Below are 17,723 nucleotides of genomic sequence, written 5' to 3'. Positions count from 1 at the left end.
TCATCCTGTCATCCAGTGGTGTTAAAAAGTATGGTGATTGTCCAAGAGAAACCTCGGACATTGGTGTGCGTTGCATGTATATTGGGCAAGCCGACTCAATTTGCGATTCTTTGCAGGTATTAAGCCGAGTCAATTTGCGATTCTTCAAGACAAAAGTGCGACTCCGGTGGGACTCGAACCCACAACCTTTGAATCACATCTCAAGTGTTTGACTAGAAGTCCAATGCGCTATCCATTGCGCCACGGAGCCACCTGTTGCTATACGGTGATTTACTGTATATAACATGTCTCCAGTTTGAGACTCGGCGCTAGGTATGATTCATCAGGTATGTAGATTAGCTAACATAACACAATAACGACCTAATAATGTAATAAAGATTACTTAATGTTGCCTTTGTATACTTACATCTAGCGTCAAGTAAAATACACAACCGCGCAGAAACACACACGACGTGACCTAAAGAGGCAGAATATTTGCACACTGTAGTTTGTATCACAGCCATTTTATATAACTAAAGTCTGTGGTTATGAACAGTGAGATACGATAAGTTAGCTAACTGTACTAAATCCTGAACTGTCCAAGTCCGCGTCGTGCTGGGTCGTGTTAGCTGTTTGCTATCTTCCTTTAGCCTGTTCCAGCTAATGCTAACGTGTGGCTTTCTAAAGGCTTCCTAAACAAAAGCGCGTCAACCCTGTCTTTCTCTATCGAAAGAAACATCTTGACTGGCGTTAAAACGCCTTCAGAAGACACAAAGAACCCGCTATATCCTTTATTTTTATTCTTAGCGATACTGTTTTTAATCAGGCTAACGTTACTTCCTTTGTCGAAGGTAAAAGTGACACAGGGACGATATTTACTTATTTTGCTGTTATTTTGCGCTAGGTTTTTGAAGGCTAGTTGTATTAACTGGCGTTATGTTTCATCTACTATGTACAAAAGTAGTAGTAATAGTGGTAGTTAAAATGTGATATCATACAGTTGCGGATTAGAGCCCGGATAGCTCAGTCGGTAGAGCATCAGACTTTTAATCTGAGGGTCCAGGGTTCAAGTCCCTGTTCGGGCGGTAGTACTTTTGGGAAGTGTTTAAAATGTCTTTGCTGTAGTAACTCTAAATCTTGATAAATGACAAAGGCCCCGCATCAAGCATCAAACATCTTACATCGCCAAACCACCTGTATATGGACTACAGAATTTCTGGGAACAAAGTGGAGCCATGACTGATGATATTATCTGGTCAACGTGATAAATGATTAGACCCAGGTTGCCAAACTGTCAGCTTAGAGGAAATATTGCCACTTCATGGTCCTCTGAAATTACTGACTTTGGATACTATGAATTTGTACATCAATCAGCCTAAAAGGTGGTAAACGACAGTAGTTAGGCACATAAAAACAAGGTAATACAATTGGATACACAGGAATATTGATGTATATGTACAGGCTTGAGCGAGTAGAAAATTTAAAATGTCACAGAAACATTCAATATGAACATCAGTCATTTTGCTGAGACAGTGAGGCAGGCTGGAGAAACTCTTATGCAAACTAGACTGTAGGCTACTAAAGTACAGAGTACAGTCCTGCTGTGTTTACTGAGTGAGGCACCAACACTGAAGAGTAGGTTTAGGTTTGTGTTTTCATGGAACCAGAACAAAATGAAAATGCTTTCAAACCTGCAGACTTTGGTTTTCAGGCCGTCGGTGCTATTTCTGTGTTTTGCTCTGCTGATGACAGAGACGTCCAGCCGTAAAACACAACCAAAACATCCAGGACAATCTGACGGTAAGTAAGTATGACTATACATCTAAAACAAATGGATTGGCTTCCACATTTTGAGGGGGTCTTTATGATGTGTCATGCTCAGCCCAGGATTTGGGGATGACTCCTCTATAGTGCAGCTTTAGTATCAGTAATGGGAGGTGAGGTCCAGAATGACTGTATAACTTTATTTTTCTCACTTTATCACAAAGTTTACTCAATTTAAAGTTGGAGTTAATACTTAAAATGACTGAAGTCGAGGTAATAAGTATTTTACAAATACTCAGGAAAGTTGTGTTACAGTAACTTGAGTTGTTAGTTACTATATACTTTCCACTTCTGACCCAAATAAAAGAAATAAACATAATGAATAAACAGATTTTATTTAAAGCTTATTTTTATATCTGTATGAATGAATGAAGGATTTTAAGCACTCATTTTTATATAATAGGCCTACACTGTATTTGTGTAGTACCTTTCCAAACAGTTACAAAGTGCTGATGATATGTCTATATGTTCTATATTTCAGAATGGAGTATAAAAATGGGCAAATACTGTCTTGTTCATGTTATCTGCATGGCTTGGTCCACCTGTAGTTTCACTATAACCAGCCAGCAGCTATGAAAGCAATGGTTGTGAGCCTGGGAGGCGTGGCTGCACATATTTGTGTTTTTGACCCCTCCACCAGTCAGCCACTCTGATTCAGAGTTGGTTCAGACAGGGTCCGTCTTCAAAAACATGGCATGTAGAGGCAGGTAAGCCATTTAGGACAAGTGGGGTTGGTGAGAAGTTCACCATGTCAACACCAGTCTGTTGGACACTGACAAGACAATCTGTCAGACTGAGCTCTCTTGCTGTCATAGCTGCTGATCTTATGACGGTCATGTCTTTGTTTAATGCACTTGGATCCACCATATTCATCCTTGGATTCACCTATTCTAACAGTCCACCCATACCCTTTAAAACACCAGCAGGAAGAAGACACAGAGGCCATTTAGGTCATGGGAGTCTGCTAAAAGATTTCAACACGTGCAGTGGCAATTTTTAACAATGTAGTCAAGGATAGACCAGACTTTGGAGGGGATATTCTTGGTTCAAATTCTTTCTAGAGCTAGTCCAGATAAAAAACAAATACTAGCCTCAGGCTAGCATACTCAGAAAATTGTCTTCCCCTGATGCAATCAATGTATTTAATCAGTTAGTTTGATGGTACTTTGTACTTTGCAGCTTCATAGATCATCAATGACCTCCTTTTTTCCATCCTAGTTAAAATGTAAACTCATATATGATGCAATGGACAGAACAAGCAGGATGATGTGTGAAATTTGACAGACAGTTCACATTAGGATGTCTTGTTAAAGCACATGCTCAGATTTGCGTTTAGATTTATTTGGAGCCCTTAAGTACAATGTCATTATAATAGACATTTAAAAATAAATATCACATCAATAAGCCATTTGAAAGAAAGCAGTCATACTTCCAATATATCATACCACCAATTCTTATTCTTAGTAGTTGTAGTAGTAGTAGTAGTAGTAGTGGTGTAGTAGTAGCAGTAGTATTAGTAGCAGCAGCAGTAGTAGTAGTAGTAGTAGCAGCAGCAGTAGTAGTAGTAGTAGTAGTAGTAGTTTCAATGGAGAGTTTTAGTGTCCCATGGTCTAAATTCTGTTTGACATGAAAATGGTCAAATTTAAAGATACTGAATATCAGCAATCTGCAGCTTCAATCTAAAAACATCTGCATCACTTGAACACTAGTTACAACAGATGCTGTGAACTTAGAATTGTAAAGCACACTATCATCATATTGCATCAAAAAATGAACTTGAGAATGGTTCTCGTCTCAATAATTAATAATTATCAGTCGGTCTGCTCTTTAGGTGACTGGCTATCATTTGGAGTCCTGTTCTATTCCGTACATCTAGTTGGCTGGTAAAATAGTGAAAGTGACTAGTAGATTGGTCTACTCTGCAGGTTGCCAGCCACTGTTTTAGATGTTTGAAAGAGTCTTTACTGTACTCTATAAAATATCTAAAATTCACAGACTCTCTCGTCTCTGTCCAGAGCCTTATGACTTGAGACTGGTGGGAGGAGGAAGCCGCTGTGAGGGCAGACTGGAAGGGAAGTTCCAGGGAGAATGGAGACCACTGTTTGATACAGGACGTTACTGGAACCAGGTCCAGGCTGCCAAGGTTTGTAGAAAGCTGGACTGTGGTGGCATCATCTCAACATCGAGGAGTGTTTTGTCAAAGCGTCAGCACGTATGGGAGTTCTCACATCGCTGCAACGAGCATCAGTCCTCAGAGGATTTTTGTAACTCATGGACTGAAAGTACCTCATCCTCCAGCTTTACTGTGGCTTGTTCAGGTACAGTAATGCAAAATCTATGTATGTATGTATGTATGTATGTATTAGGGATGGGACCAAATGCTTATCTCACGATACGATTCGATACGCAATATGGGGTTCACGATTCAATACAACCATGATACGATGTACTAAAAGTTCAATGACAACAAAGTCTGACTGTGAAGAATTATATTTGTTTCTGAGACACAAATCTTTCTAGCAATGGCACTGGCTTGCTAGAATGTAAACAACAATTTAAAAATGTCATTAAAAAGTATGATATACAGTAATATTGATATATCTCTTTTATGATTACTACAATGAAGCTGTTAAAATGAAGCAAATATCAAGATTCATTTTTCTGCCCCACAATACACATTACATTTTTGTATTGCAATATATTGAATTTCGATAGATCGTCCCATCCCTAGCATGTATCTATCTATCCACTCACACACAGACAGACAGATAACCTGTTCCTCTGTATTGTTGATGATGACCTCCTCTGGTTTTCCTCAGTAGAGAGGAAATAACAGCTGGACTTCAGCTTGTTCCATTCCATCCATTCCATCATTACTAAAACAACACATTGCAATGCAACACAACGCAACGCTCAGCGGTGTAAAAACCTATCTATAGCTGACTGTAATTATATGCACATTTGCTCATTTGTAGCATTGTCCATCTTTGCACAGCTCCAGCTCCATCACACTGCTCCAACTCTTGACATTTGCCCGACAGAATCTCAAAGTAGCTAATATCTCTCTCTCTCTTTCTCCAGAGTCTGTGAGGATTGTGAATGGAGAGAGTCGGTGCTCTGGCGAAGTGGAGGTGAAGTCTGATCAGTCGTGGGTTCCAGTGTGTGAGGCTGACTTTGACTGGCAGGATGCAGCAGTTGTCTGTGCAGAGCTTGGCTGTGGGTTTCATTATACGTTCTATGGGAGGTCTAACCACAGAACCATGTGGAGCAAAGAGCTCGAGTGTGAAGGCAGAGAGAAACGCCTCCTGGACTGTCCCACCTCAGACTCGGCCAAAGACACCTGCTCATCTGGCCGGACTACTCTAATGTGCAGGGGTAGTTATTTACTCTCAACTTTTGTGACTAATATAAAAGAGAATCAGTATTGTTGCACGTCTGAATAAGTCAAATCATAATATAGTGAGTATTAAACCCACTGCATCTGTCTGCTTATGACTTAAGCCTGTGCAACCATAGAGATATAACACTAGAGAGGACATTACGTCACAGACTGTGGGATAACCGTCCGCCATCTTACCTGGGTCCAGTTTACCTGTAACTACAACAGCTGTCTATGGGAAGCAGCCACTGTTGTCCTGATCTGCACCTTCCACACGTCAGTAGAGTAGAAGATAGAGGCTGTTTTATATGCTAAATTTAACTGACACAACTTAAAACACAACATTTCTGGCTAGTAGTAGCCAACAGACTGGAGTTGTGTTTGAAACAGTTTGTAACGGTATGTGTTAGCTAGTTAGCTGTTAGATGTAATCTTTACATTTCAGCTGTATGTTAGTTGGCTAGCTCTCTGCTGCCATACAAACACGTTGTTTCTGAGAACAATCAGCACACATCATTCAGCATTATGTCCAACCAGTGTTTATATTCTGCTGTGGCAGGTCGCCGCCGTAAAGTCGCGACCCGCCATGCTAAACATACGTTCTATAGTGTTTTCTATAGTATTTGTATAGTACTCAGTAGCGGCACCGCTGCTGAAAATGCGGCGATTTTTTAAAAATTAATTGCAGGCTATTTCTGCCAAGACGCACCTTAATGACGGAAGTGACACATAGTGGCGCGTGGTGGCAGACAGAGAGGACGTTCATTTGCATATCTGTATAGGCTACTGTGGATTTTAAGTTGATTCAAGTGTAGAGATGTTTGTTTTTACTGTAGTAGCCTACTTGTTTACATGATGGCATCTATATAAATTATTTCTTTATGGATTGTAATCTTAATTGCAGGCTAAGATGTCATGCCAATAAAGTAAAAAAAAAAGTGAGGGCCTATGTCCATTATTACCTGCTTAAATTGGCTTAGAGCTGTCACTAACCACTTAATGGCATTACATTTGCCCTTTATTGTATATTTTATCTGGGTGTATTGTTTGTGTTTCAGTGATGTTGATATTTAATTGTTGCCAACATCTGTCTATTGCTACAACAACAGATCATTTGGGGGGTTTACATTAAAAATAAGCAGATTTTCATATATACTCTTAATACGACAGTACCAAAGAGTACCAAAGAAATCTGAGAATTATAAAGTCTTCTTGAAAATAGGATTCATAGTTTCTGTAAAGTAATGCACCATTAAAATACTTCCAGAAGATAATCTTTATGATTTAAAACATAATTACTTAACATAGTTTAGCTATTTTTATCTACAGACTACAAAAAATGCTCATGCTTGGTTCCATTTTAGACAGTCACAGTTGTCTTGCATACAGTGAGCTAAATAAAAAGTAGTAGTGATGTCTCAATAAAAAAATATTAGCATTGTAATGGCAGCATAAGCCACTTTCACCATTGATTCCAATGACAGTCAGCTGAGAAGTGTACCCAGGTAAGATGGCTGCCATGTGGTCCCATTCCAGAATAGGAATTCTCTGTGACAGGTCCCCTCTACTGTTATATCTCTATGTGTGCAACCCTCTCGCTTTGCGTCGCGAGAGCTTCTGGGTATCTCAGTTTAACGATTACTTAACATACTGTATGGATGGATAGAACTATTTACCAGAGACACAGAGATGACTTTGGCACCAATCCTCTTGTCACATATTGGGTAAGATGACCCAAGGGCCAAACTCCCAAAAAGTCGTTGTAGCCCTTTAACTCTTTCTACTTCTGTCTGCAGAACGCCCGGAATCACCTACCGTCATCCTGTATTCCTCGCTGGGTGAGGTTGATAATGATGTTACATCACAGATTTTCAAGGGCCACAGGTTCGTCATCTCCTGCACTGCTGGAATGCATCACACCATACTGTCTTTCCACCTTAAAAGTTACAGCCAAAACCGCACCGAGCAGACCCAGCCAGCTGTCCATCACTCTGCCTACTTCCTGTTTCCTGCTGCAGACAATGCCCATGAAGGGAGATATGAATGTGCTTACAACTATGATCACGCTCCAGACATTTTCTCTGAGCCGAATTCTTTCTTTGTCACTGTGAAAGGTAAACTTGAATGCATCGATTCAGTGGTTAAAACATCCAGTTTACAGTTAATTTACAATTCATAGCTGTTAAGATGCTGTCTGTAGACTAGAACTGAGTATTTGAGACAAATCGTTTGCTAGGTTAGATTTATTCAAATTCTGTGGTAGAATGGAAGGATAACAAGAGCAGCTACTGTTTTGCCAGCATTCATGACCTTTTGTACTTTTTTTTTTCTCGTGGGTGCTTATAGATTGTTACTGGCTTGTGATTTATTATCTCCTTTCATTCCAGAGCCCATTGATGTGCGGTTGGTGGATGGAGGCAGCCGTTGTGCTGGGAGACTGGAGGTGGAGCATCAGCGAGAGTTCAGACCAGTGAGCTACTGGGATTCCTGGGGTTTGAAGGATGCAGCTGTGGCGTGCAGACAGCTCAACTGTGGCTCCGCTGTTTCAACTGCAAAAAATGACAGCTTTGCTAACCCGCTGCCCACGTGGCGCTTTTTCTCTGAGTGTGACGGCTCTGAATCTGCGCTGATGGACTGTGGGGCAGTGAAGCTGTGGCCTTCCTCTTCCACTGTTGAGGTGGTCTGCTCAGGTGAGGAATACCAGCAGCAGAGCTATACACAATGGGTCACTTTTATTTGCATGAATGTGTCCCCAAACGAAGTAAACAAAATGCTTACATGAACGACACCAAACACCTGTCACAAACTGACATTACAGGGGAGCTTTAAAATCAGAACACTATGACCAATACTTTTATTCTGTCAAAGGCAGTATACCAGTGTCCAGTCAGACTAGCAGCATAAGTTCATGTTACATTGACATTGATTTCAACATGGGGTCAACAGTAGTCTTGAGATTACAGAGGCACACTTGTGATTAAAAAGTTACTGTTCTGAATCATCAAACCAGTGAGGAAACTTGAGCTCTTGATGTTTTTCTACCCCTATTAATATCACTATAATAATAATATAATACATGTATTTGTAGGTGTAATAGCTGTAAGGTGTAAATGTGTCTACGTTTCTAGCAGAACATTACTGAAAAAGTGCGGTAAATCATTTCATCATTTAGGGTACCAAAGCGCATTTGGCATTGGGTTGAATTGTAAAATATTAAAACAATGTACATTTTTCTCTCCTTCATTTGCAGATCTCCTGCTTCAGCCTAATGTGACTGTTTACTCCTTCATGGCTGGGCCCTCTGAGGGCCAGCAGCAGGGTCTGCAGCTTTTCAGGGGCCAGAGCTTTAACATCAGCTGCTCCACCCAGCCTCAATACCCAGGAGGTCAATACACCCTCATGTTGAACCAAACCCTCACCCAGACCCAACAGGCTGTCAATCACTCTGCCCACTTCCTGTTTCCCATTGCAGAAGACACCCACCAAGGGAACTACAGCTGTCTTTATCACAACTATGTTTTTAACCATAACTTCTCCTCTGAGAGCCAGACCCTCTCTCTCACTCTCACAGGTAGGATAACAGTTTTTACAATTACAACTTTCAAATCAATTTAACCTGCCTTGCATAAGTCATAACCTGGAAAATGAGGGCATTGCTACTGAGGGTGGTACAGAGAGTTACAGTAGTCCAGGTGGGAGGAGATAAAGGCATGAGTAATTCTCTCAAGTTTGTGGATTGACAGAAAAGTCCATATTTTTTAGATGTTTCTCAGCTGATAGAAGCCTGAGTGGACTACTCCCTAGATCTGCTTTTCAAAATTTAGGCCAGGATAAAAAATAATTCCCAAATTTTTGGCAGAGGGCTTAACGCTCTTGGCAACATTTTTGGAGTATCCTTTGGGATACGAGCACAATGACCTCAGATTTAGTATCATTTAGCTGCAGGAAGTTTTCAGACACCCAGCACTTTATGTCAGCCAGACAGTCCTAAAGTGAGTCAAGCCCAATAGTGTTAGCCGGGTTAACTGGTAAATAAAGCTGAGTATCATCAGCATAACAGTGGAAAGAGATGTTATGATTCCTAATTATCTGGCCAAGTGGGAGCATATACAGGGAAAACAATAGGACCCAGACTAGATCGCGAGGAACACCACAGTTGAGAGGAGCCAGAGACGAGGCAGAACCTCCCATGCTAACAGAAAAATATCTACCCATAAGATAGGATGCAAACCAGTTAAGAGCTGTGGCTCTGATTTCCACACAATCCTTAAGACGCTTGATAAGAATTTTGTGATCAGCTGTGTCAAAGGCAGCACTGAGATCAAGTAGGACTAGGATTGAACATTGCCCAGCATCAGTGGCCATAAGAAAATCATTTGATACTTTAAGCAAAGAAGTCTTGGTGCTGTGTTTAGACGTGAAACCAGATTAGAATTTTTCAAAAAGGTCATGTCTGTTCATGTATTATCTGTACATAAACTGCTTTTTCCAGGGCTTTCAAGAGAAAAGAAAGTTTTGAGATGGGCCGAAAGTTGCTAGGGTTGAATGGGACTAAGCTGGGCTTTTTAAGTAGGGGTTGAACCAGTGCTTGCTTGAAATAAGATGGAACAAGGCCAGAGGAGAGAGAGGTGTTGACAATAGTAAGAATGTAGAGTGTAGCTATGACCTCCTTCAGAAGCCTAGTGGGAATGATATCCAGTGAGGAAGTGGTTTTCATGTGAGCTACAATCTCTAAAAGATTTTGGTCAGAGGTTGTGGCAAAACAGCTAAAAGAGAAATGTAAAGTAGGGACCACATGTAGGACCTGATTGATGGATGAAATCTGACTTTGTATACTAAATTTTACTGACAAAGAACTCTAGGAATTTCTCTGAGTCTGACGTGGAATAATGACAGGTAGATGGGGGGGCATTCATGAGACTATGGTATTACATAAAACTATGAGACTATTTATGGTATTACATAAAACTCTTGGATTGTGGTGATTGTCACCGATAAACTGGGCAAAGTAATTTTCCCTACATGTCTTGACAGCAGCATTGTATTGAGACACGGTAGGTGATGAACATTGAGTTGTATATTTTTTTTTCAGATACGTTCGGCTTGCCTACACTTTCTTTTAATGGTGCGCGTGTACTCATTTAGCCACAGAGAGGGATCGTGAGTAGATTTGTTAGTTGTTTTAAAGCTGCTTGGAAAATTGAATTCAAGTTCTCTAATAGAGACTGGAGTACGAGATTATTTTTTTTGATCGGGCGAGTCTGACGAGAGCTAAAAGATGAAATTGTCCTATGAGCGACAGGGATATTAAAAACAAGACCGAGATTATCAGACACTGAAAAATACTTGCTTAAGGTGACACCAGAGGACATGACAAGATCTAGAGTGTGACCAAGCTTGTGCGTGGGATCAGTGTTGAACATGTTGAATTAAACTAAAAGAAGAAATCAGATCCAGAAATTCCTGACCAAGACTATTATCTGAACAGCACACATGGATGTTAAAATCCCCTAATATTAAAATCCTCTAATATTTGATTGTAGCCTGAGATAGCAGTTCAGAGAATTCTGACATGAAGTCCTTATTTGGTTTGGCAGGGCGATAAATTAAAATAGATAAAATGGATTGCATCCTGTTAATATATATATATATATATATATATATATATATATATGTATATATATATATATAAATAAAAAATCAAAAGAGTAAAAATCCCCAAAAGTCACACCACCTCCCCGACCAGTAAGTCTGGACTTGTGTAGATACGAGAAACCAGGCGGGGTGGTGTTGTGTCTACTAATTTATACTGAACAAAAATATAAACGCAACACTTTTGTTTTTGCTCCCATTTTTCAATAAAAGGCCATTTTAGAGTGGCCTTTTATTGTGACCAGCCCAAGGCACACCTGTGCAATAATCATGCTGTTTAATCAGCATCTTGATATGCCACACCTGTCAGGTGGATGGATTATCTTGGCAAAGGAGAAGTGCTCACTAACACGGATTTAAACAAATTTGTGAACAAAATTTGAGAGAAATAAGCCTTTTGTGTGCATAGAAAAAGTCTTAGATCTTTTATTTCAACTCATGAAAAATGGGAGCAAAAACAAAAGTTGAAATATAAAAATATGGACTCTGACAGAGCACAGCAAGGGACCCAGTTAGAGACTGAGAACTTACCTGGTACACCAACCAGACCTGTTAGGCCTAGACATCCACCTACATGGACTAAGGACTATGTATTGAATAAATGAGTAGGGTCAGAAAAGAAAAAGAAACAAACAGTTGAACTACTCATAGGTCTGATGTGTTGTGATGTGTGAAGTTAGTTACAGTACATGCTATCTGAATAATGGTTACTAGATGGCGCTGTTGGACTGATAATATAGAGTACTATAAAGCTGCGTGCAATGTATGATTGGAAGAGTTGAAAAATGGCTAGTAGAGAAACACATCCCCTGTAACTTGCTACCGTGTAATGTCTGATGCTTCATATGCACTACACAACAGGTGGCCTCGTTTAGTGGAAGAAAGTTCACGGTTGTTCAGCCAAGACCCAGTCATCATCAATAGGTCGAAACCATTTGCCAAAATCAAATCGTTGATAATGTGGGATTTGTTACTCATAGACCTAGCATTAAGGAGACCAATATTCAGGACAATAGGGTACAGCTCTGGTGGTGCACAGACTGGTGGCGGTTGGGTAGTAGAAGTTTCAATCGGGACAGGTTCTGTATGAAGGTCTCCATAGGGGGTGTGTACGGTGTGTATGTCTATTAGTGGAACAGATGAGGATATTAAAATGCAATGTGTGGTTGTCGGGTCACAGAATTAGGGGTATTGCTAATGACCATGGGAGTTCTATTATCCATTTGAAAAATACTGATATGGGGCGATTGAACTTTGCGCCAGCAGGGGGAGTCCACGTGAATGGTAGTAGGCAGTGGAAACAGAGGCAAAGAAGAGGTTTGTCTCCATGGGAGTGGAGAAAATAGTCACTTGCGAGTGGCCGAATGAATTGCATAAATTATGTTGGTGGAAAGTGACCAAGAACCCAGTAAACTTGGTCTTGACTGAAAAAGGGGCGGAGCTCCCAAAAAATGTTAAAATTATCAATAAAAGGCAACTTGAGGGAGCAGCATGCTGATTGCAGCCACGTGTGGAGACTAAGAATCCTGCTTAAACGCCCAACCCCACGTCCAAGCACAGGGATCGGGCCTCCCATCAATGTTGATGGGAGGCCCGATAGCTAATTGCTAATAGGCTGTTAGCAACGCTTGCTGGCAGTCCAGAGGGCAGAATGGGTGGGTAATCAGCAGAAAACAGCAATGATGGATCCGGGTAGCAGAGGTAACAGAGGGAAGACAACTTCGGCAGCACATGTGTTCAGGATGATCAGAGAGACCAGGCTAGCATAGCTAGTTGGCAATTGGGTACAGGTGTCCGAGAAGCCACAAAGAGGCCAGCAAAACCGGATTGGGACATACCGATATGGGCCCAAAGAAAGGGCCCTATGCGGTGAAAAGACTCCAGATGCTGGTGTAGCCAGGGTCCGCAGCCCGTCAGCCCGTAGAAAGCAGCTGCACATATCTTGATTAGTTCTCCAGTTTTACGCTCTGATTGCTAAAATCTGCTCTGTGGGAAAAGTTGCCACTAAAATAAACTAAGAGCTGAGGGAACCATAAAACAGTAAAAGCATAAGCATAGTAACAAAGTGTGTTTTAGGCGGTGGAGCTCGCTGAGCGTTCAGACTACCAGCACTAGCAGCATGAATGTGACTACCGTCAATTATTAAAATATGAAAACGTTGTACGTTTTTCTCTCTTTTCTGTCCTTCATTTGCAGATCTCCTGCTTCAGCCTAATCTGACTGTTGACTCCATGGCTTGGTTCTCTGAGGACCAGCCCCGGGATCTGCAGCTTTTCAGGGGCCAGAGCTTCACCATCAGCTGCTCCATCCAGCCTCAATATCCAGGAGGTCAATTCACCCTCATGTTGAACCAAACCCTCACCCAGACCCAGCAGGCTGTCAATCACTCTGCCCACTTCCTGTTTCCCATGGCAGAAGATGCCCACCAAGGGAACTACAGCTGTGTTTATCATGTCTATGTTTTTAACCATAACTTCTCCTCTGAGAGCCAGACCTGCTCTCTCACTCTCACAGGTAGGATAACAGTTTTTACAATTTTGAACTTTCAAATCAATTTAACCTGCCTTGCATAAGTCATAACCTGGAAAAGGACTACAAACTATACAATAAGCAGTACAACTTTAACATACAGTGCTGAAAAAACTGGGTAGCTGTCAGATACTGCAAGACGAATGCGAGCACTGTCAATAGAATTTGCAGAAGTTACCTGGTGGTTAGTGCGCATTAGTCGGAGTTGGACAGTAGTTACAGTCAGTAGTTACAGTAGTTACAGTAGACCCTATAATTATCAGTGGCTACCCGGTCCTTAGAGAACATAGGGATAATTTCCCAGTGAAGAACCTCAGAGGAGTTAATTGGAGTTATAGCTACACCTAGGTATCATGTAGTAATTAATACCTACCCAGTCCTTACAGGAGATTCATGAGTTTTACGAGAAGAATCCATGGCTCTGTCAAACATCAAATCATTTTCAGTTAGCCTATATCATACCCCAGAATCTGTGTGTCTCAGTGTGCATACATATTGCCCAGTTTTAGCCCAAAGGGGTTAAGAAATTATTGAATATCTAAAAATACTTACACATAGCATAAGTGACTTTAAATGTATAAAAGGTGCACATCAGAAGTAGGGTACTGTGCTAAAATAGTTTTAATTGGTTATTGTTCGAACTTTGAGGAACCTACCGACATAAAAAACTAAAGGAGAAGAAGAAGAAGTAGAAGAAGTTCAGCAGGCGGAGAAAAAGAATCATCTACACCCTCATCCAATCAGGATGAGGGCCGGCCTCGCCCCCTTATATAAGGCGTACTCGACCACTGTTCTGCTCCCATTTTTCTTCAGCTCGACTGAACTCAACTACACGACAACTAAATGATCGAAATGAGTGACGCTCCAGCTCATTGCTGCCCCACCTGTCCTAGCTACCTCAGTGCTTCAAGTGTCTGGGCGAGCAGGATGCACCCTGGGGTCTGGAAGCCTTTATCCCCTGCCAAAGCTGCGCCAGCCTACCTCAGCAGGAGAAGCAGGACCGTTTGGCCAATTTCCTGGATGAGGAGTGTGGCGAGCTGGGAGATTGTGTTGTTACCAATGCTTGCACTGACATGTTGGTTGAAACTGTTTGTAATAAACAGACTTGCATGGTCCCAGAAAGAGCGTTTTTCCTGTGATAACACAAAAAGTAACATGTCCACTGCTGTGGCCATAAAGGAGAATCGGTTGCCGTCTGCCCTCGGCAGATGATCCGTTTTTCTCCTCCCTCTCCCAACTCTCATGGTAGAGCGGAGATGGGTCCGCATGCTCCAGCCTCACAGACAGTATGCACTGTCTCCCCTCAGCTAAGTCCACACGGTTCTCATGGATGTTGGCCACTCGCCGAGTGCAGTGGTTAAGCAAAATAAGCAGAAACAGGTCTCAGCCGGTTATACTGGGGCCAGGAGGTAGAGGACAGATCGTGCAGGGCTCCCTTTGCTTGGCTTCCGCACACTGACTAAAGCAGTGAATGTGCCTCCATCGGTGCGCACTATGTCTCGCGCAGTGGAGACCAAGTTGCCCATATCTGAGTGTGCTAGTATGAACGGAGATGGAAGCTCTGCTTTATCTCGCAAGAGAACAGCCTGTACCATATACAGTATGTCAGCAGAAGAGGCGCAGTCTCGTTCACACTGTTACGCCAAGCACAGTCGCGCTGGTAATGAGACGCATGGCAACACTGTCGGGTTCAAGCAACCTGAACATTATTAAAACACACACAAAGAGAGAAGACACAGAGTTAGAGTTTTCTTGCTTGCAAGGGAGAACGGACGGAAACGTGCTCAGTTACACTTTCCAACCCGCTCTGAACCCGTCCCGCCGTCTCCTCTCTTTTTATTTCCTTAAGGTGGTTCCTAGTTACAAAAGGATTTCAGCCCCTAAAGGGTGGGGGACACACGGGCTGAAATTCTCTACGTATCTTTTTCTAAACATGGTTACAAAGAAGTCCTCGTTTGTAGCAGGTGTCTTCATTCAGATCAAAGGCATAGTTGCGGCCTCCGCCTTCTTGTAGGAGTGTTTCTTATCTGCCTCCTCAATGCGGTCACCTCGACCCTGAGCCTGCCCGTGAGGCTTCGTGATATCTCTGAAAAACAGTTAACACATCCTCCTGCACAGACACACACACACATATATAGCTCTCAAACAATATAAGCAAATGTAGGATAACTTCTATGTACAATTATTCCAACAAACACCCCCGCTCTTTTGATGCCGGCACATATGACAGACCGGCCAGCGGTGGCGAGGGCCCCCTCAGATTACAGCACATTTCTCCAAAATGCCCCACAACTGAATGCACGCCCACTCAGAGCATTACTCAGTGGCATCAGAACTGCAGTGTGTCAGAATGGATGGACAAGACAATGAAACAAGCATACGTGCTCCAATTCTCGAGCGCCCCTCCCATCTTCAATGAAGTAATAGAGACAGTCATGAGAAAGCCCTATCAGCAGAGATAGAGGAGCTGCTGGAGAAGGGGGTCATAATCAGAGTGCCCCCGGAGGAGGTAGAAAAGGGATTCTACTCCTGTTACTTTCATGTGTAAAAAGAAAACAGGAGGGGTGAGACCTGTACTGGATCTACTCTATGTACTGGATCTAAACTACGCCTATCCTCCCAAAATACAGAAAAGTCCTGCGTTTTGCCTTCCAGGTGCGCAATCTGTGCTCAATGAGAGTGCTTCACGTAGTGAAGTCCAGCAGGCATAGAATCAAATACCAAAGAATCACTTTAGGCTACTCTCTCCCCCCGCATGTTTCCAAATGCGTCAAGATGGCTCTGGAGCTGCTCCACCAGCGAGGTCTGAGAATACTTTTCTATCTGGACGACCTGATCTTAATGGCCCCTGCAGTGGAGTTGGAATTAGTGAGACATCTCAGCCTCCTGGGCTTTGCAATAAACTGGAAAAAGAGCTCTCCAATCCCCCAGCCAGCAGGCTGTCTGTCTGGGCATCTAGCTGGATTCCTCCAAGCTCACAGCGCTTTGGCAAGACGCAATCCACGCAGCCCTCCAGCGCTGCCAGGCTCTCCAGTCACTAACAGTGCTGTCAGTCATGCACCTATTGGGACTAATGTCAGCAGCTCACGTGGTTGTGCCTCTTGGTCTCCTTCACGTGCGGCTGATACAGAGATGGTTCGTCCGCCTATGTGTCGACCCCAGTTGCCACAAAAGGCGACTAATGACAATTAACACTGAATTCAGATCTGGAGCATGTTCGAGAGAGCGGAGATGGACCTGTTCACCTCTCGGGAAAACACTGTCCCCTGTGGTTCTCCCTCAGGGCGCAGGATGAACCGCCATTGGCCGTCAATGCATTCGCTCACCGCCCCGGGCCTCAAACACTGCTGTACGCATTTTCCCCGGTCCCCGGTATAATCTCGGGTGAGAGCGGAGAAGCTGTCTTAATTCTGATAGCTCCAGAGCACATCAGCGCATTATAGTTCCCAGAGATGTCACAGCGTCTCAGTGCCCCACCGTGGCCAATCCCGTGGCGCATCGGAGTTCTGTCTCAGGCAGACCCACGGATGGGAGATGATTGGCCAGCTGCCGACGCCTGAGCGGCTTCAACTACAGCCCTTTACACAGGAAAGTGGCTTTCTTTTCAGCGCTGGTGTGAGGATAAAGGGATTGATCCTGTCATATGCCCTGTTAATGACATAATCATTCATTTCTCTAAATGCTGTTTGACAGAAACTTTGCACCTTCTACATTGAAGGTTTATGCCTTAGCCATCTCCCGTCCAGTCACCCTCCCGTGCGTCACTTCTTACAGGCCGCGAACAGGAAGCATCCGGTAGCGCACATCGTCGCACCTCTGTGGGATCTCCCTCTGGTGCTGTAAGCTCTGGGCAATCAGCTGTTTGAGCCTATTGCTCAAATATCTCTGAAATGGATGTCAATCAAGACAGCCTTGTTGCTGGCGTTGATGTCAACAAAACAGGTGAGTGATTTATGCGCGCTCTCCATACACCTAAGCTCTCTGACTATTAATGAGGGGGGAAAGCAGCACAGTGCTGAAACCCAACCCTACATTCTTCCGTTCATTCAGGTCTCACACTATTACCCTGAGCGCCTTTTTCCCCCTCACAGGGAGGAAAGAGAGGAGAGTCTCCACAGACTTTGCCCAGTGCGTACGCTGCCGGAGAGCCACAGCCACTGTCAGATCAACACAACAGCTGTTTGTGCATTACAGTGACGCATCAGTGGGGACCGCCCTCTAAACGGCAGCTGTCACACTGGCTGTGTGACGGCATCACACATGCCTATGTGAATGCAGGACGCACACCACCCCCGTCAATCAGAGCTCGGAGTGTAGCCGCCTCCACGGCGCTTTTTGGGGGAGTTTCAGTAAAGAACAT

The 17,723-nt window shown here is 43.0% G+C and overlaps 1 protein-coding gene and 2 non-coding genes across 3 annotated transcripts; 2 read left to right on the top strand and 1 right to left on the bottom strand.

Moving 5' to 3' along the window:
• Window positions 1–158: 158 nt before the first annotated feature.
• On the bottom strand, window positions 159–250 carry trnar-ucu (transfer RNA arginine (anticodon UCU)). Its single transcript is given in 2 exon segments — window positions 159–194; window positions 214–250. It is a non-coding gene; the product is annotated as a tRNA-Arg (tRNA).
• A 741-nt stretch (window positions 251–991) lies between these two features.
• trnak-uuu (transfer RNA lysine (anticodon UUU)) lies at window positions 992–1,064 on the top strand. Its single transcript has one exon. It is a non-coding gene; the product is annotated as a tRNA-Lys (tRNA).
• A 3,999-nt stretch (window positions 1,065–5,063) lies between these two features.
• LOC144538481 (CD5 antigen-like) lies at window positions 5,064–9,511 on the top strand. Its single transcript, XM_078282609.1, has 5 exons — window positions 5,064–5,178; window positions 6,979–7,020; window positions 7,570–7,872; window positions 8,433–8,753; window positions 9,492–9,511. The coding sequence occupies exons 1-5, from the start codon at window positions 5,064–5,066 to the stop codon at window positions 9,509–9,511; spliced, it is 801 nt and encodes a 266-aa protein (XP_078138735.1).
• Window positions 9,512–17,723: the final 8,212 nt, after the last annotated feature.

Source organism: Centroberyx gerrardi, chromosome 3 (assembly GCF_048128805.1).
Source record: "Centroberyx gerrardi isolate f3 chromosome 3, fCenGer3.hap1.cur.20231027, whole genome shotgun sequence".
NCBI classification, from domain to species: Eukaryota; Metazoa; Chordata; class Actinopteri; order Beryciformes; family Berycidae; genus Centroberyx; species Centroberyx gerrardi.
The sequence above is the reverse complement of the archived record's forward strand: the minus strand, read 5'-3'. Positions and strand labels throughout refer to the sequence as shown.

Bases quoted from the DNA above. Each gene is read 5' to 3' on its own strand.
- LOC144538481 (XM_078282609.1), top strand. From the start codon at position 5,064: ATGTGGAGCAAAGAGCTCGAGTGTGAAGGCAGAGAGAAACGCCTCCTG. The intron at 5,179-6,978 runs GTAGTTATTTAC...TTCTGTCTGCAG, and splicing joins GACTACTCTAATGTGCAGGG to AACGCCCGGAATCACCTACC. The intron at 7,873-8,432 runs GTGAGGAATACC...CTTCATTTGCAG, and splicing joins TGTTGAGGTGGTCTGCTCAG to ATCTCCTGCTTCAGCCTAAT.